We start from the raw sequence: 27992 nt of genomic DNA, 5'->3' as shown, positions 1-27992 counted from the left end.
AAGGTTCAAGAGAGATTATAAATAAGAATGGTGTGAATACACCTTTGTGTCCTTTAATAGATTACTAGCACTCTTTTGTAACTAGCTGCATAAGCCTAGTTTAAAATCCAAGGAACAAGTAGATTTATTTAAAATAAAAAGCTTAAAAAAAATCAGTAGGTTTATTTTATGTCTCAGAGGGGCACAGTACGTGTGAGTCAATGGAACGCCTACATCTCTGTACAGAATAACCCATGATCTGAATTAAAAACAAGCAGCTATGCCATTTGATTTCATTCATCATGATGTTTTCTTCTGTTTTTTCTTTTCATTCTCTTCCTTTTCTTTTTCAATTTCAGCAACATACTTCTCAATTTCTTCAGGACTTAAAATCTTAAAAACAAACAAAAGAGACCATAGGTGACCCTTAAGATACCCACAGAGACTTTATTTGAATGTGAAAGATCTACTTCTGATAAGAATTAAATCAATACTGTAATATTGTGCAGGGGCGAGGGTCTATCTGTAAGCAAACACAAAGGCAAAAGAAGCTTCCAAAACTACAAGGCACGTTGAGAGTATTTGTATTAGTTAGAAATACAATTCTGCAACTGCCCTGAAATGCAGAGCTGCTGTAGAAGTCAATGGGAATTCTACATGGAGCGCAGTAGAGAAACAAGCATCAGAGGAGTAGTGAAGGTGAACAATATTATTAAAACGACAGTTACCTTGAGCGGCTGATCTCTTCTCATAACGGCCAGCTCTATGTTTTTCCCACCTGACTGTACAACCTGAAGTAGCCAAAGAGTTGAAAGGTTTAGAATGAGAAATTCTATTCCATATATCAATTCTGATTAAGTCTCCCTAAGAGAGTAACTGATGGGAGCTTTACATTTCTCTTTCCATTAGCTCAGAGCTGCATATTTCATTACAAATATTAGCACTGCAAAATAATAAGCTTCTTTAGTCTACTGAACCGTACTCCACCTCAGTGCATAGATTATGTACACTTGCACCAATTAAAAGTTCCTTCAGAAGTCCGAGGGACTATGAGTTGTAGGGTTATTCGTTCAGTTCTAAGTGCATACAACCGAACACAAGGAATAAGCTAGTGCACATGGCTTAAGTATGTTCAGAATGAATTTTGTGTGCCAATATCCAAAGCTTAAGTCTGATTTTTAAAAAATTATTCTTCACAAGAAAACTGGTAGATTCTTACACAGTCCTGGTAAAAATCGGTTGTTTAAGAAGTATTTTGTAGCTCAATCTACAGCTCAGTATCTAGTGCCCTCAGACTAGAATGGAGAATATCATTTATGATAAATTCTAGAAGTTATGGTGAATGAACTGGATAGACTTGAGAAACAGCAGCCTACACACACAGGAAACCATCAGCAGGTTGTTGAATCAGACTCACTTCAAGAAGAGCCTTGATGACAAGTTTAATGGTCAGATCATCTGTTTCAATGGCTTCATCAGTATAGTTTTTCTCCAGGAATTCACGCACAGACTTGGCTCCTCTCCCAATGGCATTAGCCTAGAACAATTGCAGAAAATGGTAGATACAAGTTTGGGGGGATTTAATACTTTTTAAAGTACACTTCATAGAGAAAATACAAACAGAAAACGATGCAAAATACCCAATAGACCGCATACTCTGTTGTGCGTATAATGATCGCAAGACTGGATTAATAACCATTCAGAAGATTCAACAGCCTACTTGATAGTATCATTGCCACTCACCCACGTTAAACAAGTGAAGCCAAGATCACTATAAAAAAAGGGTTGGAAGATACTTAAACACCACCACATAAGCATGTGTGTGTTTTCAGGAGGATGGGGTAAGATTTCCAAAGTAAAGTTTTATTCTGTGTGTTGCTAGCCCTACTAAATTTTGGTCACTACTTTTAAGTCTCAACTTTAAGGGGGGGGGGGAGGGTGGAATATGAAAATCAAGTATTTTTACATATTAAAGTGGGCATAAACATGCACAGTGTGTAGTTGGTGCTAAATTTCGTTATTTTACCAAACTGTGATGATTTTTGCTGACATTTTCAGGCAGAAGATAAAAAACTTACAATTCACATAGTATCACAGATGAGACACCTATTAGATATGGAGTATTCAAACTTTTCTGTCCCTTGACCACATTTTAACAGACATTCTGTTTCTGTCTAATGGACGTATTCTCTCCCATTCACAGTTGGGCAGACCACCTCCATCCTATTTGTAATCACCTGACATCCACAGTATTATATTTGTTGCTGTCTTAGAACATTTTTGCAGCAGACAAGCTAGCACCATGTCAACAGACAGCTCTCCACTGGCTCTCAGACACATAGAATAAGAACTACCAAGTCCATCTCCCAGCAAGATATGATCTCCCGAGAGGATAAATTAGCTGCTGAATGACATTTCATTTAATCTCAGCCAGGAGACAGAGTCAACTCACCTTCCAAGCATGGTAAGTGCCAGAAGGGTCAGTCTGATAGAGCCTGGGAGTTCCATCGAAGTCAAATCCCACAATAAGTGCAGAGATCCCAAAAGGTCTGCGGCCATTACTTTGAGTATATCGCTGATGAGAATCAAGACAGAGCTTATTTCAGAAACATACAAAGCATATGGATTTCTAAAGTAGTAGTTGTATAAAAGTTACATAAAAAGACAGTTTATCGTAAGTATTTCCTATAATTTGTTACTGGGACCTTTTCTCCCCTTGCTGAGGTTTCAAGATAATATTTGCTTGTACTGCAGGTCACCCATAAACTATAGCAGGTAAGAGGATGGTTCCAAAATAATAGCCTCTCTTAGATACTGCTGAATTAAGTACTACCACATTAAAAAAAAAGTGAAATATCATTGTTCTTGTTTCATGTTAAGATATTCAGGAGGTATCTAGGAATGTAACTTGTGTAAATTGATTAGCAGATGTGATGGTCACAAAGAATGCAAAAAAAAAAAAAGCTTTACTAATATGTATTGACATGACTTAGAAAACCCATTAAAAGCCCCCAAAAGACATGGAGGTGAAGCTGAAACATGCTGATTCTTAACACAAAAGTTACTGTTCTGTAAGTCCAATAGCTGCCAAGATCCCAAGTCTCTCAGAATTTAGATACTTTGTGATGAGAAGCAGCCTACTCCACAGCTGGTGTTGCTTCACTATGTTAAAGAGCACCCACATTCCATTTCCGTCAGTATAGAGGCCCAATCCTGCTTTCTTGCCCAATTATTTTGGCAGGAATTTGGGCCACAGGTAAAGTTTTTAAAATATTTGAATTACTTGTGGCACCTTAGAGACTAACAAATTTATTTAAGCATAAGCTTTCGTGAGCTACAGATCACTTCCATCGGATGCATTCAGTGGAATGCATCCGATGAAGTGATCTGTAGCTCACGAAAGCTTATGCTCAAATAAATTTGTTAGTCTCTAAGGTGCCACAAGTCCTCCTTTTCTTTTTGCGAATACAGACTAACACGGCTGCTCCTCTGAAACCTAAAATATTTGCGTATCTGTCAGAATGAAAAATAATTACACATGAGATTATTCCCTTGCAGTAAAATAGAAGTCTAAAATAAACTTTCATAGAAAGAATGTAAACATGTTTTGCCTTTCTGATATGATATGCTTACACTAAAGATGGACCATGCATAAACTGGACTCTTACTAAATAGTGGAGATCAGAGTTTAATGCATTACTAAGAGATTAAATAAAAAATGCACCATGGAATATACTATTTGTCCATTTTGATACTGAATTTTAAATTTAATAATACACTAGGAATTTTTTAATGTATTTTGTAAGTGTCTTAATAATGAGGTCTCACTACAGTGTTCTGCTAGTAAATCTTGGCAAGCAGGAGAAACCAATCTGTGTGAATTAAAGATCGCAGATCAGCATGTTTCTACTGTTAATACATAATACGAGAAGTGCAATAATGCTGTCCCAATGAGCACAAGTTAACTTTCTGGATTGGACCATCGTTGGGAGAAACCAATGACAACCGTTTCTCCCCTTTGCCTGAAGCTAAAGTAGTAATATCCAACGAAGAGATTCTGCTCTGTTATCCTGAGTTTTCACTAGTGTAACAGCAGAATTTGGACCAAAGTCAGCTTTTATTTACCCACTGATTCTCTGGCACCATACCGTATTTTTGCAATGAATGGAGAAACAGTACAGAGAGTTGTCTAATATACCTGTTTCAGGCTTGCGATGTAACGTGTGATGTATTCCACGGTGACAGGATCCTCCACAGTAAGTCTATGGCTTTGACACTCCACACGAGCCCTATTTATAACTATTCTGGCATCCGCTGTGAGCCCTGCAATGATAATATGATTCACTATGTGCTCAAATGTGTATTTAGCACCAGATAGATAAATAAGATAGACAGTCCTACCCGAAAGGGGCTCGCAATCTACATTCAGACAAGAGGGATGGGTAACAAAAAGGGGACATGGGTCACGATGACAAGATCATGTCATTACTTAGGCTTGTCATGAAGGTACAGTAATTTTTGAGTAGCTAAGATGTGAAACCAAAGTTTAATTTTAGTTTTTATTTTTCATGCTTGTGAATTAGAGACAAATGCTCGAACAAGTGTCCAGAAGATTTGTTAGCAAACTATCAGTAGTCCAAGTAGTAACAGTTTAGCAAAATGTCTGTCCTCAAAAAGATTTCTGCTATATCTACTGAAAAGATTGCTTATATACTGTACTGCCTCATAATGAGCACAGGTGACAGATCCAAATTAATCTTGTCCAGTCCTCTTGGTTAGAGGGAAAGTTTGATGCTACTGTTGCCATAATAGGTATATACGATTAAGAACTGTAAAAGTTAGTTTGCAAGTATGACAGATGTGTCTAAATCTAAAGAGGAATACCTTGGCCTACAGATTTGGATATCTGTACTAAGAGTAATAATTTACAACTGTATAGTATTTTAGAACAGTTGTGTTACTAACAACTTTCATTGTCCAAGATGAGTTATGAAAAATAAGCAGCATAAGTAATGACAAGTCAAAATTCTTTCACTGTCAATGTAAGTCAATTAAGTCACTTTCAAGTTCTTAGTGTTGCAAGGTTAAAGCGTCAACCATTGTAGGCAGAGCCATTCATTTAAAATGAGTCTTTTTAATTCTGAACTTTGGTTTTATAATAGCTTGTAAAATTTAACCTTGGTCAGATTCAAATGGGGAGAGTTCCTTTAATTTAGCCTATTAATATACATTATGTCCATTTTATGGATGATCAAATAATTTTTACTTTATCTCCATTTGTTCCTCGCTCCTCAGTCATAATGCACACCTCTGCCAAAGCTGGAATTAAAATACAGGAATTCCCAGTTTTCACCCTCATGTTTAATCCATTGCATCACACAAGCTCCTAACATAAGGATATTTTCCTCATTAAATTGCTGGTTCTATAGAATTACCCTTTAGGCATTCTTATTCAAAGGAAATAAGTAAACAACTAAATATAATCCCTCCTCTTCTCCCCTCCACCAATTGTCCAAAGGAACTTGATTTTCACCATTCATAAACCCTATCCCGTATAGCAATGCTCCAATAACTACCTTTTAATTCCAAAGCCTGTTCCCGGCTTACTAGAGGAGTATTTAATAGTTTAACTGTCAGAAACTGCATACCTGCAAAAGCCATGCAGACATTGTCATCAAGGGCGCAGATCTTCCTCACAGTTCTTTCATCTTGAAGTTTTGCCATAGATTTCTTTTCCACACCAAGAACAACAATCTCTTTTCCTCGTACTCCAACCTTCAATGCATTCAAAACCAATGACAGTTAAGATACACCCAACAGACCTATGATAGGTATAGACTTTTCTTGAAATGACTACAAAAGTATTAATTCCATTTGAAGCTTCAAATGCTTTGCTCCATGTTGTAGTCTACAACAAATTGGAAATTAACTGATATAAGACAAAAAGAACAGGAGTACTTGTGGCACCTTAGAGACTAACAAATTTATTTGAGCATAAGCTTTCGTGGGCTACAGCCCACTTCATCGGATACACAGAATGGAACATATAGTAAAAAAGATATGAAAAGGTGGAGTAAGAGGCTAATTAATTGAGTTATTATCAGCAGGAGAAAAACATGGCCCATTTAGACAGTTGACAAGAGGATACTTAACATGGGGAAATAGATTCAATATGTGTAATGACCCAGCCACTCCCAGTCTCAGATTATATAAAACAGCAGAAATTGGCAAGTGTGAGGCTTTATCATGAATATGCCACAGAATAATTCTCTGAGCATACATTAGTGTTTGTAATGTAGTTGCATCTTTATACGTAATTCCAAGATGAATTAAGAACACTGTTGCTGCCGTAACTGAGTATTTGTTATGGTAGTAAGTCAGAGCCAAATACAAGCTGTTGCTCCTCAGGTCCAAAACATACTAAGATTGTTGGTCCATGGTCCTAAGCATAAATGCAGCTCATCCATACGTTGCTTCTTCTATATACCAAACTCTTAGATCATCCTGTGCACTCCTTCCCCCACCTCCCCTTTCCCAAATTTAGGAAAACAGGCTTTTTTGTTAAATCCATATTCCCACTGCTTTTCATACAGGGGACTGGAAAATTTGGTTCTTTCTTAGCAGTCTGATTTATGATGTTCCAATAGATCTTGCAACCTTACCATATTACAGATTATCACGTAATGAGAGCTGCAGCCAAGATTACATTGGACACTTCCACATTCTCATTACTTTCTGAAATTCTCCTTTGGGCTTGAAGTTTGTTATGCTCTTCCCAAATGCAAATATTTTGGAAAGCGATCAAAATTTTCCAGCTGTTTTGTTATTGCTGAGTTAAAGAGATGCACAGTTTTTCAGCGTTGTCTTTTGCTAAACAATAACCCACAGTTAGAAAACTACATTAAGTAATTAAAAACTCACTTCTGTACACCCAGTGGGACAATTCCACACCTGAATCACTGTTGCCCTAAACTTTGTAAAGTGGCAACATTTTGCACCCACTTTGCACTGGTGTAAATAGCTATACAAGGTTCAGTGCTCTGGTGAATCAGGCCTTCCATTTTTTTGCTATTGCTGTCACCCTGAACAAATTTACACCCTCCACCTTTTCCCCAGATACAAGGCTACCCAGCTAGTTCAATCTTGTAGAAAACAGCGTGTAGCCAAAAAGGCATGCAGCAGCTGTCAGAACTCATTCCTCCACACACTATTTGCCTCAATGACTTGTAATGACTTACTGGTTTGGGGCTCAAGTTTGTAGTAGTATCACTGCCAGATACAACTATTCAATAAAATATAAGCACCCCAATGTATTTAAAATACGTTTGTCATCAGATAATTTTTTAAATACAGATTATCTACTTTACAGGTGCATTACGGATAAGGGCTTTTTTGGTAAAGTGCCAAACACACCTATGTCACTGTATAGGTTAGTATTATACACTTGGGCACAAACAAACTCATTTGGGATTCATTTTTAAAAGCATTTAAAAGCAAAAGAATGTCTGTTTCATAATTTCCAGTTTGCAAACAGACACCACCATCAACTTGCATTTACACAGCACTTCATGTTTTCAAGCAGCATGGACACTCAATCATAGTGAAGTAGGCATTATCCCCATCTTGCAAGTGAGGAAACGGAGTCAGGGATGTTATGTGCCCAAGGCCCCATAGCAAGTAAGCAGCACAGAAAGAAGAATTCATGAGACCATGCTTTGAAGTGTCCCTAGCCTCTGTTTGCCAGAAGCTGGGAATGGGTGAGGGATACTCAAGGATTACCTGTTCTGTTCATTCCCTCTGAAGCACCTGGCATTGGCCACTGTCCGAAGACAGGATATTGGGCTAGATGACCTTTTGTCTGACCCGGTATGGCCATTCTTATGTTCTAGAAGATCTTTGCTCCCAACTCCCAAGAGCAATCTTCTAGTAACTTGCCATATACAATGGGCTCCTGCAGACTTTATGCTGGCAAACTCCCATTAGATGTCAGTAGTTTTATTATTATTGGAGCAAGGTTGGACCCTATGCTCTGGCATGGAGAGATTTTACTGACTGGATAGTAGATCATTTCAATTGTATTCAATTTTCTTCCCAAGATGAGGAATTTTGTTTCATTATATTTAGAACTCCAGCATTTTTTTTTTAAAGCTCTCTCCTTCAGAGAGCTACAGCCAAAGGGGCTCTGCCTAGTGTGCTTTAGTACACAGACCAGCCCACACTACACACGCTCTGGCAGCGTCAGACACCCCCCCCCCCCCCCCCGGGACGCCAGCTCAGTCCAGCTTTCTCTAGTGGGAGACAGGGAGCTGCAGAGTCTCAAAGGCCAAACGGTAGCTGGTCACCCAGCTCCCAGCTGTGCCAGTGTCCCGGGGAAAGACTTATGGGGTGGGGGCTTCCCAAGACAACGGGCTCTGATCGCAGGAGCTTCCTGTCCTGTCATACATCGCACGCCCGCCCGGGGTGTTCCCACCACATGCAACCACTGCCAGGCGCGTTCTCCCCACTACTGCCCCAATTCCCACCAGACATCCCCATATCTCCCCCTCAGGCCCCTCTACGGCGCCCAGCCCCTTCCCCTCAGGCCCCTCTACGGCGCCCAGCCCCTTCCCCCCCCGGCCCCTCAGGCCCCTCTACGGCGCCCAGCCCCTTCACCCCCTTCCCCTCAGGCCCCTCTACGGCGCCCAGCCCCCCGATCTCCCCCTCCCTCAGGCCCCCCACTACTGCCCCGGCCCCTTCTCCGCACCACCCCTCCCTCAGGTACCCCCATCTCTCCACAGACACCCCCCCCCCGCTCGAGCCCTGCCCGCGGGCGCCCCTCCACGCTCGCCCCGCGGCCCTCGGAGCGGCGGCCATTCCCCGAGGCGAGGCGGCGCGGCGCGGCGCGGCCCGGCCCCGGCCCCGGCCCCGGCCCTCACTCACCGCCGTGGAGCCCTTCTTCACCGCCTCCTGCGCGTACTCCACCTGGAAGAGGTGGCCGTCCGGCGAGAAGACGGTGATGGCCCGATCGTAGCTCATGACTCCGGCCCGCCGCTTCCCCGGGGCCTGCCGAGCTGCCCAGACCGGAACCAGCCGCCTCCCTCCCTCCGCCCGCTCAAAACAGCACACTCATCCCCCGCCCTGCCGCGCGCGCCGCTTCCGGAGCCGCGCCGTGCGCACCGCACGCCAAAGGCGGCCCTCGCGCCAAATGTGTAGGCGGATCTCCATCCTGACGTACGTCCTTGGCAGGAGGATCGCAGGCAACCCGGAATGCCAGGCGTCTTGGCTACGCCGTTGGCGTACCAAGTTGCTGTCAGCCTCCCCTACGCATTTGACGTATGCATTAGGCTGATCGTGGGGTCTGTTTCCCCCCACGCGCTTGGCGTACCCTGCTTCTTTTCCTACGCACTTGACGCACTCGGCCGCTGTTGGCAAAGGCAGAAAGATGCTGTTCGCCTGCGACAGGAAACCCAGCAGCAGGGATGCACCATGTGCAGATCAAAGGGGAGGAGGGGAAGAGGGGGGGACAACTCGGTTGCCTTTACTCCTCCTCCCCAAATCTCAGCAACTGGCTCCCCACCTTGCTTTGGGATCAGGGCGAGGGTGGTGCATGCAGGCTCGTGGTGCAGTGCCCCTGGCTCATTGCAGGGCACAGATTGTACCATCTGCGCTGGCTCCCCTCCCCATGCACTGCGGAGAATCTTTGCACAGCAATAGCAGCCAGATAATAACAATATTATTAGAGCCTAGGAGCAATATATTATAGACACATTAAAAAACCCCACCATGTCGGTTGCCTTTGCTTCTGCTCGCCCGAGAGGCAAAGGGGAGGTCACCCAGCAAACTATCCAGAAGGTAAAAAAGCATGCTTTTATACAGACAAGAAATGTTATTTATATATCCCCTCTGTGGTGCTGTGGCTGGGGAAGGAGGCTTAATTCTAAAGTGATCATGAAAACTAGTGAATTTGCAAGGGTTGGGAAGATGGACAGCTGGAGGGGGGAGTAGGAGGAGGAGGTGGAACAAAGCAAAGGTGTTCAGATCACTGCAAAAAGAGAGAAGGGAAGCAGCCAGAGAAGGATCTGCAGAATAGAAAATTCACTGCATATTATCTTTCGTGCTTGCAAAGAAAAAAAATGCCAGGGATAAATTGCAGGCAGGGATCTGCACATTTTGGACCGCATATAAGCGCTTAACAAAAAAAAAATTGTCTCAGTGAATTGACAAGTTTTTTTTTTTTGAATGGTTGCAGGATTTTAATCTTTTAAAATATGGAGGGAGGTACTGAAGTGTTGCAATAAAGATGCTCATTGCCATCCTCCAAAGGATTTTTATTAGGAATTGCAGTTGTTCATGTATAATGTTTAGCAGGTAAAGGTTTTAAAGGATTTTCTCTGCAGACTCAGCCTGGGTTTCGTCTGGAGGCCAAAGCTGAGGGTACCGACTTTGGAAGTTATGATGGGTATTTGTAAGAAAATAACAGAAGGGTGAGGAGATACATACTTACCCTCACTAACCTGCCACCTGCCTGGGGTGAGATACTGGTGAGATAACTGTAAATAATGGAAGAGGTGTGGAGATGTCAATACAGAACATGTCTGTGCCCTCGGTCTGGTTTACTTAAACAGTACCTGTAATTTCTAGTTCCACTGTGTATTTTATGTCATGCTTTGCTCTGCTTTAGAAATGCTGGCTGTGCAGGAGGTTGTCTAGTCAGTGCACTGGAACTAAGGAATAAAGGTCTAATATGGTTCATTTGTAAATTATAATGATGAACACACTCACGCACAAAAGGTGTCAGTGCTGAGAGAGTAATCAGTTGCTCATCAGCATTTCTTCCAGAGCCAAGCGATCATCTATTGTCAGTTTTATGAATTATAGGGGAATTAATCTAATGGAGGATATGATCAAAGTACGGGAGAATTAAGGCAGGACAAACTACCTTAAAGAGTTAAGAGCCTGGTGTACATCTGTAAATACCAGGAGATTCAATCTGAAATTCATCCCCTTGTGTCTTTGTCTTGCCGCACATGTGATATTGGAATCACATCCACTTACTTTTAAATGCTGAAATATTTAGGCACTAGTGGTTAAGGATGGAGTTTTATCCTTAACACTGGATGTCTGTGTATTTAAGATAGACTTTCACAATTCATTTAATGTAGTCCTTTTAAAATGACTTTTGATTAATTTCCATGAAAAAGGACAATTAAAGAATTTTCATAATTCTCTCAATTTTCAAAGCATTGATATCTTGGAACTGAAATCTATTTTGTTTCAAATATAAAAAATACTCCCTCTATCAGGTACACTCAATGACTTGTTACTTTAGGATTGCTCATGTATGCTGAGCTGTTGAATTGTTCATGAATGTGGAGCAATTTTCTTTTTCAAAAAGCACTGAAGTTTTTGTCTGGAAACAAGCACATAAATAACTCCGTGGGCTTTATAATCATAGATTAGAAGTCGGGGTCAAAATTAATTGTGGGACAGTAACTTTGGGAATCCACAACAGTGTTCTCTTTAGGAGCCAAAATTGTATACCAGTTAAATAAAAAAAAATTCACAAAAATGCACAATTTTTACTTGTATGTTTAAATACATAAGCAACTAATTTTCATCATACATGTTACTAACTCAATTTCAATGGCTCCTTCAAAGCCTTTACTATTCCAATACTACATTACTTACACAAAACTTTCCTTGAAGAAAGTGAGACTTTTTGAACCACTAGGATTGCAGAATTGGTGATTGTGTACCTAGCATTAGCTCATGAGCAAGGCTGGGCATTGACGTTAACCCTATGTGTACTCCCGTGCAGCTGAGATCAGAAACTTGTCCTTTTTTAATGTAGTAACTGTCAGGACACCAGAACTATTCCCTATTCTTTTTGCAATGAGCAAAATGGATTTAAATTTATTATCGCACACAAAGAGCCCTTTTATTAGTGCAGCAAGCTTTTAAAGTATCACCAGAGTCCCAGTACTCGATATGAACACACATCCATAGACGAGACTTGATCTCTAAGCCTGCTTTCCTAGATGTGAGTTTGCTATCAGCTGAGACATTTATTAGTGATGCTTTAAAAGGTTTTCTCGCATCCTGTAAGATAAGTAATGTTTTTCAGCAAAGTTACCCTCTCCATGCTGCTCTGCAGAACTGTTTTCTGTTTTCCACCAATTCTGCACTGGGAATTTCTGCATCATGAATGCAGAATATGAAACAAAGAGCTTCACTGTGAATCAGACAGGAGTATTTTGCTCATAAAGATTCAGTGCGAAATCCAGGTTCCCGTGTGTGCATAAGTGCATAGTAGAAAACGTAAAGGAGAAATGTGGATCATGTCTGCCATGACTATGACTCCTCCCATTACCTTCCGGGAGGTAGGTACACCCTGAAGGTCTGCCACATCAGGATACAATAGAACCTCCATTCCTCAGACCCTTCATGACAGGAGTCACAGAGGGATGTTGCCAACCCTAGCAGGCAGGGTATGTGATCTGCAAGTACGCCCCCATGCCTGGTAATGACACACCCCTATGACACACCCCTTCTGTCTGCACAAATACAGAAGCCAAAGAAATCTTGAGCTGTGTGTGGGGTTGCTGTTGGCTAGAAGACAGGAATATGATAATACTGCTTTTGCCAATTTTTCCATGTTTGGTCCTTTGGCTGTATGTAAATTTGTCAAGAATGATCCCTTAAATAGAACACGCAGCTATATGGATGAATTAATACTGACTTTGTGTGGAAAATATTTAATGAATGTTTCACATTTCCTGATAAAGTAAATTTAAAAACACAGGCACAATCATGCAAGCACTTACTATCAGTACTTACAACCATGCACATCTTTATGATTGACTTTAATGGGACTACGCACAGTAGTATAGACTATGCCTGATAAGTAAGGTGCAGATCCTCAAGGTATTTAGGTGCCTAACTTCCATTAATTTCAATGGCAGTTAGGTGACTAAATACTTTGAGGATCTCAGTCTAAGTTGTTTGCCAGATCAGGCCCTAATTTTATAAATATTGCTTTCTTTACTCTTTTATCTCGCCATTCTTTCACTTGTAGAAAGTTCACCACAAATTATCAAGGAAATAATAAAAAATACTATAGCAGACCTTAAACTCACTAAGAAATTGGTTTCAGAGAAGCAGCCATGTTAGTCTGTATTCGCAAGAATAAGAAATTGGTGGAGACCAAAATAATTCCGTCTTTGAAACCATTTTACAATAAGCAAAATGTGAATTTTAGGCAGTGTAGGTTGTATGATGAAATGCTCTCTCTTGCATTTTACCCAGGAACACTAATTTTTTGGAAACAAGTTAACCACTCTACAACTTGCTTAAGGCATAGACTAGTCCATTGAAGCTTTTGATCTATTCTACTGCCATGCATCATCTCACTGGTGCATGGTTACTCAAAATTTTTCTCTATCTCAGAATAGAACTACTTCAAAGAGCAAAAACACATTGAGTGATGTAATTCTCCTGTGAATGCAGTTTCAATCTAGTCAGTGATGCAGATTTCAAATTGTGCTTCTTCAAGTGCAGTATGCTTCACATGCTAGCTTCTTAATTTGCTGTACTGCAGGGCTGGATAGTCTGAAATTATTTTATGTGAACTTAATCTCTGTAAAAGTATGTTTACTGTCTGACAATGATACGGTTCCATGGATATTTTTTAAAGGTATTTTAGAATCAGATGCAGATATTTGGTGGAGAAACTGCCTCTGCCTGGCAACAATCTATCTGGCGTTAAGGACTACAAAGTAAACCCATTGATTCTGTAGTGTTGTATACTTTAGCTAAATCCTCTAAAAATATATATGCCTATAAATGTACTATAAAAATGCACAGCAAATGGCTCAACAAAGATATGGATGAACCTGTATTATGGCCAAACTTCTCTAAAATCCAGCACATAACTTTTAATTAGAACAGAACCATCTGATGGCTTGTTGCCCATTTAAAACAACTATCATCAGACTTATAACTACTTTACTAGCATGTAAGATTTTTTAACAGCCTCCACAGTGGGGAGCTAAAAGGCTGTATTATTGGCCCTATCAAAGCTTTTTACTCAGGTTCAGAGGTTTGAGATAAAGGAGATGAATTTATTTGATTAAAATGGTTATTAACCCACTCTTTGCTGTGATGATGGGCAGGGCTTATGTTTCCAATAAATGGAAAAGGAAAGTTCCATATTTCAGAATAGACCCTTTAAAAATTGTACATAACTGGCAGGGGAATTACACAGTTTTCCTGATGTTGTTGTAGAAGGATCAATTTGGGAATCATTGTGTGAAATGTGTTCCTGAGGGAGAAATACTTGGAGAAAATACATAGCTCAACTCAGACATATGTTGTAAGGCTATTAAAAAATCATGCATATGAACCAGTGGATTTGAGATGCATGGCAAAGGGAGCTCATATAACTCTTGGTCCCAATACTAAACAGAGGTTCTCATGGCTGTTCCATAAGTATTGTATCTTACAGACCACTTGTGTACAAATAGGTTACTCATTGTAGCAGAAGTTACTTCACGTGCTGCACTGCATTGCAGCAAGCCTGCTCCATGGCCTATGGAACATGCAAAGGCGTTTTGGAGATGGGGTGGAATGAGGTGTGAGACCATACAGAGATACTCTGAAAGCTGCCTAGACTTGTACCCTGGCTGATGTGCAGTTTTTTGGGAATCTAGGAGTTATGTCTCCTCTAGACTAGGAGTAGCTGCTCTTAGGTGGTTACTTTTAAAAGGGCTCTGAAGTGAACGTTTTCATGTATACATGTTTCATATCCCAGATCAAGGGAATTGCATATTCAGATAAAAGGACCTCCCCTAATTTATTAAACTGGGGCCTCCTGAGCTAATTGTGACAGATTGCACAGTTTGCAGCTGCAGGCTATAAGGATCAGATGGGGATCAGTCAGTGGGTCTACTTCGTTTAAAAGCCACAGGGTGCCCCATGGCCCAATTACACAGCCCTTTGTGAAGTATCTATTTGGCGAGCCTTTGTGGCTTAAAGAACAGTGAGGCACACGGCAAACACCTTGGGAGTTTTCTGTGCCTGCAGACTTGTTAGCCTGTCCCCATCATCTATGAAACATAGATTTATATGCAAATACCAGGAGGTTGAGGTTTTATAACTGTCATATCTGTCAGGTTTCATTTCTTGCATTTTGTAATTGTTACTAAATGCAAGAAAGGAAACTTCCCAAATTCAACAAAAAATGTAAAATTTAAATATGTTCTTGTGACACTCCCATATAGGATTCTGGAGCTTAGATATGGAGTTGGTGATTGGTACTAAATACAGTACATGCTGGGGGGGGGGGGTTTCAATGCTCCCTTTACCTGTAGAGTCCAGACTCCTCCCATGGTATCTACATATCTGCCTTTTTCCATATCTTATAGAAGGATCCAGAGTAGCCTCAGGGATTGTTACTGTTCAAGAATCTTTCTGGCAAACTGTAACAATATGTCTTAGTGGGCTCACATGGATGTACAACCTACGTTTTCTCCTAAAGATGAGCAGAACAGATACGCATTCATAAGGCCATGGTCCTGGAATGCAAAAGGGATGAGGGCATAAAAAGGTTAATGTTGCAATTTGTTTATATTCATGTGTGTATTTTTAAATCAAACATCCAACATATTTTATACTGTAAGCTTTTGGGGCAGGGACTGTTTACTATATCTTTGTACAGTACCTAGCACAATAGGGACCTCACCTGTTTGAGCCCTCTTAGTTCCACCACAATATTAATGTTAGGTAATAATAATCACTACCTAAAATACAGAAATAGTATTGACATATTTATTCTTTACAGTATTAACTACCAATGAGATGTAAGCCTACAGTACAACTTTTGTGAGCTGTAATTTTATGGAAACATATTTTAAGTAGTATAAGATGTATCATCTTTCATTTCTGATTTTTCCTCCATTTAAAATGAACTCAAATTGTAAAATTTTGTGGGTTGTGTTTAGTGAACCTTTCATAAAAATTGTACTCTGAAACCAGAGCAATGCACTGAGTATTTTAATAAGGAAGTTTTGTATCTTTTTGGTCATATTTTTCTGTTCTGTTATTTCTGTTCAGCCATAAGATATAATAGTTACAGACTAAGATTAACACAAAATGGACTCCCCCCTCAGGAGTTTATTTTATAGTAATGTTCAATAAATAAATTTGACTTTGGGGAGTAGTTGGAAGTTTTGATTCCATATTAATATTCCTGTTCCAGTCTAGGAACTTCATAAATACCTGGAGGCAACAGACATGCACAAAGAACCATCAAGCTAAGACCGAGTGAAAGTGGAATATCACAGAAGGAAGAAACATATAGCAGAACTTGGTGTGTTTTTAGTCTTATCGCATAGTAACAAGTATTTTGATCATTTTTTTTTATCCAGATGCTAGATGAAAATCACCACTTAATACAGTGTATTATGGACTATCAGAGCAAAGGCAAAACAGCAGAATGTACTCAGTGAGTATTATTTACTTTGGAATATTTTGGATATTATTCCTGTTCTTACAACAAAGTGCAAGAAGAATACTCTGAATAGTGTTGCACAACTGCCACTGGCAAGAGTACATGGAGTGCTAATTTTCTAAGATTTACCATGTGTCAACAAGTATAAATTATTCTTGGGACACCGTATTTTTTTTCATCTTGGATATTTTGAGCAATGTAGTTGTACAAAATATCAGGAGCAATAATATATCAAAGCAAAGGAAAATCTGTGCAGAAATCAAGACAGTAGTGGTGTTGGTGATAAGAGGTAAAGAACACCTTCTGAAAATAAGCAAGAAAGTTGAATATTTCATCAGTTTTCAAAGGAAAATTTTAAAACTGACCCTAGTTTGTGACTTGCACATCACTGTCCTCAGTGGAAGAGCAACACTGGGAATGAGGAAGGATCATGGCAGTTTTGATTTTTAAAAAACATGAAGAATAATTTGAAATTTATGTCGACCTGATCCTGAATTATTTTGCATGCAGAATTCCCACTGAAATCAAGTGTGGATCAACTGCAGGACTGGCCCCATAGGCTATATCTGAAGTAGAAGTGAATTGTGGGAAATTTGGGGTTTTGCCTGGAAAAGACAGTATTTTCTTTTAGGACCCAATCCTGCACTCATGATGCAGGCAAAACTCATAGGATTGGGCTATTATTGAATGATACCACATTTATGCTGTTTTTAAAAACATGCCCAACTAGTGTGTGAAAAGAGTCTTTACCATATGAAAATGAAAGCTAGGATCTGTTTTGCCCTTAAAGGGTATATTCCTCTTATGAGGCATATACAGGTAACTCCCGCTATGCATGTACAGTCAGGGGAGACATAACATAAGAATATCATAAGACTGTAGGTCTGTATATAATTCTGTAAACTCATAAAGAAAATGATTAGTCTTTAAAATATTCTCAACACATCGCTTACAAAAATAATTATAAGGACGTGTGAATGTAGGATTATGGCAAAATAAAGGAGATAAATATCAGAAGGTAGGTAATTATTTTATAGTATGCAAAAGTTGATAATATAGTTTTATCAGAAGGGGATTTAATTTTTAGAGATCAAGGATTTTGGTGATCCATGTCAAAATAAAATGAATAAAGGCTTGTTAGTTTCCATCACTACTTATTGTTCTTAATCATGAAGGCAATGCACTTTTACTGTAAACATGGATTAGATTTCAGTAGGAACAGGCCAAACCTGCCCAATGAGGGGTCAAGTTGAGGGAGGGCAGGCATGAGAAAGCTGTTATTCTTTCAAAAAGGAAAGTGTGTATACAGAGAGAGAGGCATTTGCCTTGTTATGTGCTAATGATTCAAGACTTCATCACAGGAGATCTGAATCCTTTTCTGTAGGGAGATGGGTATTTACTTCCTGCACTGGTATTTACTCACAAAAGATCCTGAACACTAAAAAATAACTCAAAGCCTTAGGAGTTCAGGTACCTTCTCTGCACCATGCTTCTCTCCTCCTTTCCATCACTTTCATTCTTGTCACTGTTCTGGATTCATTTTGCTACCTCATTTTCCCCCACCGCCCACCAAAAGAAAAGTCATACAGTAAAAGAAGTTACCTTTTGCTTTTTTGGTGCCTCTCCAGCTTCCAGAAGTTTGAATTTCCTCCTGGGACAGTGGCACAGTTTTTAATGTTTTGTTTCTAGGTTCTCTCCTGCTTCTCATCACGATCTTTTCAAGTTCACTGATGACTGGGAGGAAGCATGAATGTTTCAGATGGTTTTAGTGGATGGCAGTAAGCATGCGAGTTAAAGCACTCTTGAAAGGGTGTTGTTCTCCTGAGCTTGCTTGCAGGGCAAAAAGGTTTTGTTTTCTGGAGCTCCAGAATTTATACTCTTTAGGACTGTGTTGACATAAAGTGACCAGTTGTTAGAGCAGGGGACAAGAAATCAAGTCTCTAGGCTCAATACCTGTCTCTGCCACTCGTTCAGTGGGTTTTCAAACAAGTACGTATGCAGGGTTGTAGTAGTCATGCTGGTCCCAAGGTATTAGAGAGGCAAGGTGGGCGAGGTAATATATTTTATTGAGACCCCAAAAAAAGCTCTGTGTAAGCTTGAAAGCTTGTCTCTCTCACCAACTTTACTTGCTGAATTTACCTGTTTGTAAAACAGTTGCTGAGTATTTTGAGACTTTCTGAAAAGAGGCAGGACAGAAATGGTCATTATTATTATTAAGATGGGAAGAGAGTGGGCTAATTTACATTTACCGATGAGTTATAGATAGCACAGAGAAGCCAAGGCTGCAATGAATTCATGAAATGGGATATGTTGGTATTGCTAAGTCTTCCCAAAGTAAGCTCTATTCCTTATCTTTTAGATACCAACAAATCTTGCACAGAAACCTGGTTTACCTGGCAACAATAGCAGACTCTAACCAGAATATGCAGTCCCTGCTTCCTGCAGTAAGTACCAATACTAACATCAAATACAATGTTAACTATACCAAGGAGACAATTATTTGAGTATTGATTGGTGACAAAAAGCTGTTACTAGTTAGCCATTTTTAATAAACCTTTTTAGGAAAAAAATACTGAAAAAAAAGTTCTGGATTTCAACAGACAGTAATAGAAAAACTACTCTATGGAAGTTTTTATTGATTTTTAAATATTTATCGGGACTTTTTTTTTAATCCTGCCACCTGCAGAGCCAGGTGCCTAAATTACCATGAATCCAACTGTACAGGGTTCAACAGGATCTATTAAAAAATCTCTAAATAACCAAAAATAGCTTTTCTGTATTTTAAAATGTCACTAGTGTATGTGCTAATATCTCAGGACCTTCTTAGGGTTTAACCAAGTGCTGTGTGTGCCACTGGAAACTTCCCTTTCTCATGGTACAAGGCTGCCATTTCTAGTCCTGAAAGGTACCAGTACATTGGTCCTTAAATCTGCCACCAGTTCATGATTATATATTGCATAATGTTTCTTCATAAACTATCAGCCTGTTTTTTTGGTGATATGCCTATTGTAAAGGTCTGGTCCTGCACCACCGAAGTCCATAGCAGCTTTGTCATTGACTTCAGTGACAGAATCATGCAAAATGCCTATGCCAGATTGACAGCTGTGATCTAAAGATATGGGGTTTGTTTCTGCAGTACTCTTGCAGGAAAAACTCCCACTGACTTCAAAGGCATTTTTGCGTGCATAGGAACTGCAGGATTGAGACCATATTTTCTTAGATTCTGCTGCCAGAAGGGGCCACTGTGATCATGTAGGCCTTCTGCATAACACAGGCCATAGGATTTCCTTGAGTTAATTCCTGTTTGAACTAGAGAACATCTTTTAGAAAAACATCCAATCTTGATTTAAAAATTTCCAATAATGGAAAATCCACCATAACCCTTGGTAAATTGTTCCAGTGGCTAATAAGGAATACTTATGTGAATAAAGGTTTGCAGGATCAGGCCCCAAATCTGTAAGATTAAAATCTGGAAGCACACTTTCAGATGAGTCAGTTTGTATTCATAATAAGGTTAGTTTCAGGGTTATTATTTTTCTAATTAAAACCTAACCAAAAATCTGCTTCCCCTTCTTGTTGTTTGCAGCCACCAACGCAAAACATGAATTTGGGCCCAGGAGGAATGACTCAGAATGCATCCAACCAATCTCTCCATCCACAGAGCAATCTCAGTGATGCAATTGGGACAGGCCTTCCTCCTTCCTCCCTCATGCAGAGTCAGATTAGCAATGGTGAGCTCTGTTCCCCTTTGTGCTGCTTTATGGTTGCCCAGCAACAAAATCATTAATGCAGAATATACTTAGAAGAGGTCTTTTACAGCTCTGTAACTCACCTTTCAGCCACATGGGAATTTCAGGCACATGCTGAAATATTCACAAAATGGCTACAGTTTTATACTGCTGCTTGGATTCTGCAAGTGCTCCAGTCCACTTAATAAATTTATGTAGGGGAAATAAATGTGAAACAAAATATTTTAAAACGTGCAATGAAAATCACCAATAAAAAGATACTTCAAAATTAAATACCATAATAGTTTTACTAATAAACATACATTGAGTTGTATGGTGCAACCCTTTTGCACTCATGCAAGCAGCCCCATAAAGGTCAATGGGATGGATAGGGTGAGCAGGGATTGTTTCCATGAGTAAAAACTGCAAGATTAGGTCCTCAGACTTCAGAATTCTTCTAAGATAAGTACCCTTTCAAAAATAAAATGCAGTTACATTAGTCTTCCTTTTTTTAGAGTAGCCTTTAAAATGTTGTATAGTATAACCAAATAGTTTACATACAACTTTTAATGGAAAACTGTAAACTTAAAAAACACACTTCTGTATGAATTTTTTATACCTGTGTTGTTGCAAGAGCACCATAAATGAATGTAACTGAAAGAAAAGAGATTTTGTTTTCTATATTTGACATTTGATGTATGGTCAGTTTCACTATTCCACTTCATAATCATTTAGTCAGTTTTCTCCCTTTGCCTTGGTCTTTCACAAAGTATTAGAGAGGAAAAACAAGTTTTTAAACATAGGAAAACGTAATTGTTCCAAAAACATTGGCCTGAGGACTATGGGGCAGATGTATGTCATGTAGCTCAGGGGTCGGCAACCTGCGGCACGTGTGGCACTCTGCTGCCAGGTGGGGTCCTGGCCGCCCGCCCCACTCAGCCCGCTGCCGGCCTGGATGGATGGAACCCTGGGCCGGCAGTGGGCTGAACGGGCCGGTGGCAGGACCCCGCCTGGCAGGGGCTGGCAGACAGAACCCCAGACCGGCAGCGGGCTGAGCGGCTCAGCGTACTGCCAGTCTGGGATTCCATCTGCCGCCTGCGCTGCTGGTCTGGGGTTCTGTCTGCTACATTTTCTGAGCTACATTTTCATTATTGTTGTTGTTTTTTTCCTTACATTTGTGTGTGTGTGACAGCCCTGGAGACTGAAGTCCTCTATTTATCCACAGAACAGGTAACAGCAAGGGCAGCGGCAGTGTAAGTTTACCCTGTGTTGCCCCACCAAAGGGCATCAACCCTGACCTAAGGGGACTCACTTCAGGGGGTGAGAAGGTAGTTCAGTCTCAATGCCCAGTCAATCCTTGGTCTCTGCTGAGAATGTCAGCAAAGTAGCTGATTAATGCCAGTTGATATTGTGATGAGAACACCAGTCCACTGAGAACTAGACTAAGACTGACACATTAATTTCACACAGGCCACTGAACAACCATTGGATGATAGTAACTTTTGCAAACTGGTACACAAATGTACATGCAATTCTGAAAATGAAGCTGTAGTACTTGTGAAAGTGTTTGAGTGGCAGCAGGACAGAACTGAAGTTCTCTGTTTACTTAGCATTACAGGTACAGCACTGGGGGCAGCAATATAAGCTGCTGCACACTGACCCTCCATTATCCTCAGTCAGGTCTTAGAAGGATCCCTTCTAGAAGTGAGAAGGTAGTTCAGTTCCCAACATCTATTCAATCCTTAACATCTCTCATAAGACAGCTAGCAAGTGCCAAGTATGATGGTGATTTTGGTGATGGGACAACCGTCTACCAGGAAGTGGACAGAAACTACCTCTAGCATTTCTGATAGGCCACCTGGTACACCAATTGGAAGTCAGTTATTTCTCAGGCCTTGAATGTACAGCGAAAACCACCAAACTTAAACAGCCAGTCTACAAGTTCCGCTCGTGCAGTTTGTAAAGTCTGTCAGCCATACCACTTGTGGTCAATCGCAGTATTGCTAATCCCATTGCTTAAAAAATCCTGACTCAGACCCCAGAACTTACACGGTTGGTTTATAAAAATCGCAAGATTTAAAAAAAAAAAGTTAGGTGCTTTTTTTTTTTGTTGCCTTCAGTTTTTCAAGCTTCAAGTACATTTGGGTCATGTTTTCAAGTTTTTATCTGCAACAATGAGTGCCAGAAACATACTGTTTTTTAAATGAAAGCTGAGATTCTCATGTAATAACATAAATCTGGGATCTTGGGCTTTAAGAAAACCAACAAATATTGCAAGAGTTATCAACACTGTAGTTAATTGAGCCTGCAGTATTTGTAAGATCCATCAGCAGAAGGACTCTCACTCAGAGAGATTACAAACTCCATTCTTCATTCAAATTCCATGTTGTCTTCTGTTTCACTGAAGAACAAGTATCAGCTTTATAAGACGTACATAATTGTAGGGTCAGACTTCAGCAGCCATAAATTGCTGGAGCCATAAAGTTCCACTTACTTCAACAGAACTATACCTGTTTACTCTTGCTGAGAATCTAACCCATAGTCTCTCTATAAGGGGGGAAATAAAACAATCTACAGCAAGTTTTGTCATTTCAATATTTGTAAATACTTTAAGAATACCTATGGAAAACTGGTATTCAAAAAACTTTAAGATGCTGTTCAGGCTGTAAATAAAATTAATATCAATTAAAGCAAAATAACATGAAAACATTTTCTTATTTGGAGATCCTGCATGTGTCTCCATCTAAATGGTCTTGCAACAATATGAAACAGTGCACAGTAAATATGACTAAGTTTGCAAAAAGTTGCTAAAAGAATTTAGAACAATACTGCATATGAAAGAAGAACCTGGTCTTTCATAATTGAAGTTAGTTATCCAATAACAGTAAGAACTAAGATAATTAAACATATGATAAGTTAAGTAGGACAGTGCTTACAGCCCCCGGGTACAACCAAAGCATATTGATAGCTATTCTTATTGACTGTTGGCTTTTATTAGTACCACAGATAATTGACCACAACTTACAGCTATGTGTATGAAAAAACAAGGTCAGCTTTATCAACTGAGTGACCCTGAGCAAGAGTGAGGCTCCATGCTGCTGGAGAGCTGAATGAAGTTATGAGTTTCTTTCCTGTATCGTGCAACTGCAAGGGAAAACTGGGAGTTTCTACCCCTCTCACCATCATGAGAGGAGATCAGGAATTCGTAAATTGCCAAGTCAGGAAAGAACTGTGGGATCATCCCCCAAAAGTGTGGGTGTCAGGAAATCACTTTGTGTTGTTTATGCTTAAGAACAGGCTTGGTAATACAGAGCTCTATATTTTTGGTTGTTCACTGAAGAAAACTTGCATTTGGTATATGGGTTGGCTCAGAGGCCCCTATGAAACCTTGTTGTCCTTATTTAGGGCGCAATCCAAAACCCACTGAAGTCAGTCGGAGTCTCTGTGTTGACTTCAGTGAGCTTTGGATTGGGCTTTTACAGACCTCTATAAAAGCAAAATCAGCCAAGCAAGCACATACAGTGTCCCAGTCAGAGTTAGCAAGATACTGTTAGTATGAATCCCAGAGGTTGAACTCCTAGTGCAGGGATCAAGTCAGCAAATGAATTGGGAAGGGAAGGATAATGGTCACGGTAGTAGGGGTTAGCATGGTGTTTTGGAGAATTTTCCCTCTGAAACTATTGGGTATCTTCAGTCAAGCTCAGGGAAGACAGAAGGAAGAGGATGTGATAGCTGCAGAGGCAGTACAGAGGCAGGACGAGTGCCCTCATCCCCCTCTTTCCTTTCTACTCTAATTAGGTTTGATGGGGGTCCCTTTCTCCTTATATAGCGGGCTTACTGAGGGATCTCTTCCTCCATTTCCTCTCTTCCCCTCCCCTTTATGGGGCCTTGTGATACCTCACTATCCTCCCTCCCCATCCAGCTAGCTCCTCTCTCCCACTGCCCATCTGGTGTCAGGGTCCCTGGGTACGTTCTTCTATCTTTTAAAATCCTAGCAGAGGAGAAAGTCTGTTGGTACTGCTGCTGGGCACAGAGCAGTTGTGTTTGATGCAACAGTAATATAGAGGAGCTGTCAGTCTCTGTTGGGTTCTCCCAACAACACCCGTTACAAGAGAGGGGTACCTGATAACCCTCAGGGGAAGCAGGGGTTGAACCTAGTCAGGGAACACCTGAGCTACTGAAGGGCTCGGATACTCCCATAGTTCTTGATTCAGTTTAGAGGCTGAAGCTGCAGCTGGCATTTGCCAACCATGCTATTAGATTTGCCTCTGTCTTAGGAAAAGCTAGTTGGAGAGCCTTCACTTCTGAAATTTGTTCCTGCTTGCAGTTCAGCAAAGCCAAGTTTGGTAGTCTTTAGGGACAAGGTTCAGTCTAGCTTTATAACAGACAGTAGGTGGTACATTTGGCTGTTTGTAACTCACAGGGGTTTTAATGTTGGGGATTGGGGAGGTGGTATTATTTTTTTTATTTTGTGGCCCTTGGTATATAAAATATTTTATATTTTTATTTTATTTTTTTTACCCCTTCCTAGGTACCATAACAAGAATCCAGGTAAGGCACTAAATTTTTTTATACTCGGCGTAGGTTGTCAATAACAGCATCACTCTTCTTGTTGTGATCTATTAGGTCCTAATCACGTGTCTATGCAGCAGTCAGGCCAGAATACGATGCCCACAACCTCTCTGAGTATGACCGTGAGCAGCCATGGAACTGGGCCTGGTTATAGCCATACAGTGCCTGCATCTCAGAACGTGCCAATGCAAGGCCAGGGGTCAATAGGCAATTACGTCTCTCGAACAAATATCAGCATGCAGTCTAACCCAGGTAAGGTTCCCTTCCCTTTCCTTTCCTTTTGGGATTGAAAGGACTTTTCAGTGGCCTCAAAGATGCATAACGTGAAAATGTGCTGTACATACTCTCTGTAACCCTGTTCCTCCACGGGAGAAAAAGATGCAGAAGAGATGGTTTTAAACTACCTTTGTGTTCAGTATTTTCTGGACTCAGAATAAGTCAGAATAGCCTCAGCGTCACTCTGACTTCCATTCTGTTTCTCATGGCCCTCAGCGTGTGGTGGAAGGAGTGAATATCCAGAGTGCAGCAGCACTCTGGTCATACTCTGACAGCCCCAACACATATCCCCGATATGTTCTGAGCTGTGAGAGGGGCTGTCATAGAATAGTTATGCCAGCTAAAGAAGCTGTCCATGTTGGTGATATTCCTCAGAGGATATTTCCACTCCCTTTACAGGCCTTTCACATTGCTGGAGTGGCACAGAGGGGCCAGAGGGCAATGGAGAATCTGTCCCTGTCTCTTAAAAATATTCACCACTGGGTAATGAATAGCATATCAGATATTAAAAGAATTCTTTCAAGGAAGTAATGTGAAATTCAGAAAAAAAAAATACCGTAACTTCAATTTACTTAAATTCTGTAGTCATCAGGCCTATAAATAAGGTAGAAGAGGAAAGAGGAAGTTAGTTAAAAAAAAATGGAGCTGAAGATAAGGGTGCAGGTGAAGAAGAATAAATATTTCAGTTTCCTCATACAGGGCCCTTTTCTGTAATCATGTTGCAGAAATGATTTCTCTTATTTATTGAGACCAGATGTATTTGAAAATATCTGACAGAAAAATAATGGTATGAATTGATTACGTTATCAGCATATGGGTTCAGATTAGAATGTAGAAAAGTTAAATATGCACACTGGAAAAAAGTAAACAATTTCTGTCTTTTTTTTCCCTGTCCCCCTCGTGGAGGATTCACTGAATGATGATCTGAATGCAACTTGAAAAGACTAAAGTGGCTGACGATTTTAGTTGTTTTCAAAAAAGAGTAGGAAAAGAATTGTGATATCCCTTTAGAAAACAATTGTATCTATGTTCTTTGTAGTCTCCATGATGCACCAGCAAGCGGCAACATCCCACTACAACTCGGCACAAGGAGGGAGCCAGCATTACCAAGGACAGTCCTCCATTGCCATGATGAGTCAGAGCAATCAAGGCAACAGCATGATGGGTCAGCGACCCATGGGCCCTTACAGACCTTCTCAGCAAGGTAAAGTGCACTGTTCAGTTCCAGAAAGGTTGCTATCCCACCATGCCTGCTGTCACAGACAAATATACCACAGAAGCCATAATGATCTGGGAATGAGGGACTCCAGTGAAAGTTGATAAGACCGGAAATGCCAAACAGGGTGAAAGGTGCAGGTAGAATGTCAATAAGGTTTTGCTCTAGTTTTATTTTCATAGATTTCCATTTCTAAAGTTCAGAAATGACTGAGCCTACAGGGCATCATCTGTCTGTATAAAGAAAAAGACCAAGAGTCTGATCCAAAATCCATTATAGTCAATGAAATTCTTTCAGTTTACTGCAGTGGGCTTTGGATCAGGCCATTAGTCCCAATGTGGTACTGTTCTTAATAAGGAAGGGATCTCTGCAAATGAGATTTCGGTTATAAATATAGATTTATATAATATAAAGGTGATGGAAGGAACTGTAGGAATATGGGCCTACATTGGACTTAAGTAAATTATGATTTTGAGTTTGAATGTTAGCATGAACAAAAAGCTCAAAGAATAAAAACATGAGAAAGAATTGTTTGGGTTAAATTTGTAGTGACCCTAGAAATACCAGCATTATCTTATTTAACGCTTGGGAAATAGGGAAAGCATGGTTAATTGGAAACCATGTGCAAAGTGTAGTCCTATGACTCCCTCTTCTGTCTTTGCGTAAGGTCCGATAACCAGCAATGACATCACTTGTTTGTTATAGTGTATAAAAAGCAAGGTTCTTTAGTAGTTTTTTTGTCAGAGCTTTCTTTAACCCCAGGTGTCACGCCAGGATAGGAAGGTACCTCCTGAGCCTCCACCTGTTGTAAGTGTTTTGGCCAATGCTTATAACTGTAGTGTTGCTAGGGTATAGAATATTAGGGAGTGTATGCTTATATTGATATTTTGCATGTAACCAATACCAAGTGGCCTTTGGATTAATGTTTGTGTGAAAACTGAGTCATGATAAGCCTTAATAAAATTATTAGGAAAATTATTTCCAATAGGCATCAAAGGGTAATTGTACCACTGTCAATCTTGACTGAAAACATCTTGGAAAACCATTATATAAAGTGAAGAAACTGCTAGGCCAATTCTGACGTAAAGTGAATTTAAATTATGAAATTTTGGTTTATTTTCTAATTGGATACTCATAGACATTTAATGCTAACTATATTATTAAGCACAGGATTCCTTTGGGTTTTATGCTATTGGGCAACTCAGGTGAGTAGATTAATTGTGTAGGGTTTTTCATGCCCTATTATGGCAGCTATGCAATTCTAATATTAAACTATACTTTCATTCTCAGATTTAGCAAAAGCAGTTTTCCTTTCCAATGAGAAAAAACATCTTTGAAACAGTTCTGAACATATAAAACTCAAGTGATTTCTCCCAGAAGAAAACACTATTCATCTCAAGAATATCTAAATAATGAAAAATCTCCCTTTGGGTTTATGGGCTACTTAAAACACTCTCTCTTTCTCTCTCTTTCCTTTTGGTTTACAGGTTCCTCTCAGCAGTACATGGGGCAGGAGGAGTATTACAGTGAACAGTACAGCCATGGACAAGGCTCATCAGAGCCCATGAACCAGCAATATTATCCAGATGGTAATTTTGCTGAGTAATAGTAACGCTAATATTGATTCAGCAGAGCTTGATGTGTTACTGAATTGTACAACTGCCATATCCAAGAGTTAAAAAATTGGAAACCAAATCACCTATAAGATTTGTTTCCAACCTGAAATGCCAGCAAC

At 40.1% G+C, this 27992-nt stretch overlaps 2 protein-coding genes across 3 annotated transcripts in view; one reads left to right on the top strand and one right to left on the bottom strand.

The window, feature by feature from the left end:
* Positions 1 to 158: 158 nt before the first annotated feature.
* Positions 159 to 9078, bottom strand: PSMA7 (proteasome 20S subunit alpha 7). The gene is made up of 7 exons (XM_074969670.1): positions 8899 to 9078; positions 5628 to 5754; positions 4178 to 4302; positions 2432 to 2554; positions 1397 to 1516; positions 708 to 770; positions 159 to 372 (listed from the first exon to the last, which is right to left on the bottom strand). Exons 1-7 carry the CDS (start codon positions 8992 to 8994, stop codon positions 280 to 282), a joined length of 747 nt encoding a protein of 248 aa, XP_074825771.1. The 5' UTR covers positions 8995 to 9078; the 3' UTR covers positions 159 to 279.
* A 332-nt stretch (positions 9079 to 9410) lies between these two features.
* The window catches only part of SS18L1 (SS18L1 subunit of BAF chromatin remodeling complex), a 36742-nt gene continuing 18160 nt past the window's right edge, over positions 9411 to 27992 (top strand). Inside the window, exons 1-7 of one of the 2 annotated variants that reach the window (XM_074969669.1) lie at positions 9411 to 9810; positions 16383 to 16459; positions 18825 to 18909; positions 20052 to 20196; positions 24820 to 25017; positions 26081 to 26245; positions 27745 to 27846. In XM_074969669.1, coding sequence (XP_074825770.1) covers positions 9742 to 9810; positions 16383 to 16459; positions 18825 to 18909; positions 20052 to 20196; positions 24820 to 25017; positions 26081 to 26245; positions 27745 to 27846 — 841 coding nt within the window. In that variant the 5' untranslated portion in view covers positions 9411 to 9741. The remainder of the gene's footprint in view (positions 9811 to 16382; positions 16460 to 18824; positions 18910 to 20051; positions 20197 to 24819; positions 25018 to 26080; positions 26246 to 27744; positions 27847 to 27992) is intronic. The other variant, XM_074969668.1, reaches the window with a different exon arrangement.

The sequence above is a fragment of the Natator depressus genome, chromosome 13, assembly GCF_965152275.1.
Source record: "Natator depressus isolate rNatDep1 chromosome 13, rNatDep2.hap1, whole genome shotgun sequence".
NCBI lineage: Eukaryota > Metazoa > Chordata > Testudines > Cheloniidae > Natator > Natator depressus.
Note: the sequence above shows the minus strand (reverse complement) of the source record. Positions and strands in the feature narration are given on the sequence as shown.

What these genes read in the sequence shown, in the direction of transcription:
- PSMA7 (XM_074969670.1), bottom strand. Translation starts at nt 8,994, where the DNA reads ATGAGCTACGATCGGGCCATCACCGTCTTCTCGCCGGACGGCCACCTC. An exon ending in TGAAGAAGGGCTCCACGGCG is followed by an intron (nt 5,755 to 8,898) that starts GTGAGTGAGGGC and finishes AATGCATTGAAG; the next exon opens with GTTGGAGTACGAGGAAAAGA. An exon ending in TGTCTGCATGGCTTTTGCAG is followed by an intron (nt 4,303 to 5,627) that starts GTATGCAGTTTC and finishes TTATCATTGCAG; the next exon opens with GGCTCACAGCGGATGCCAGA.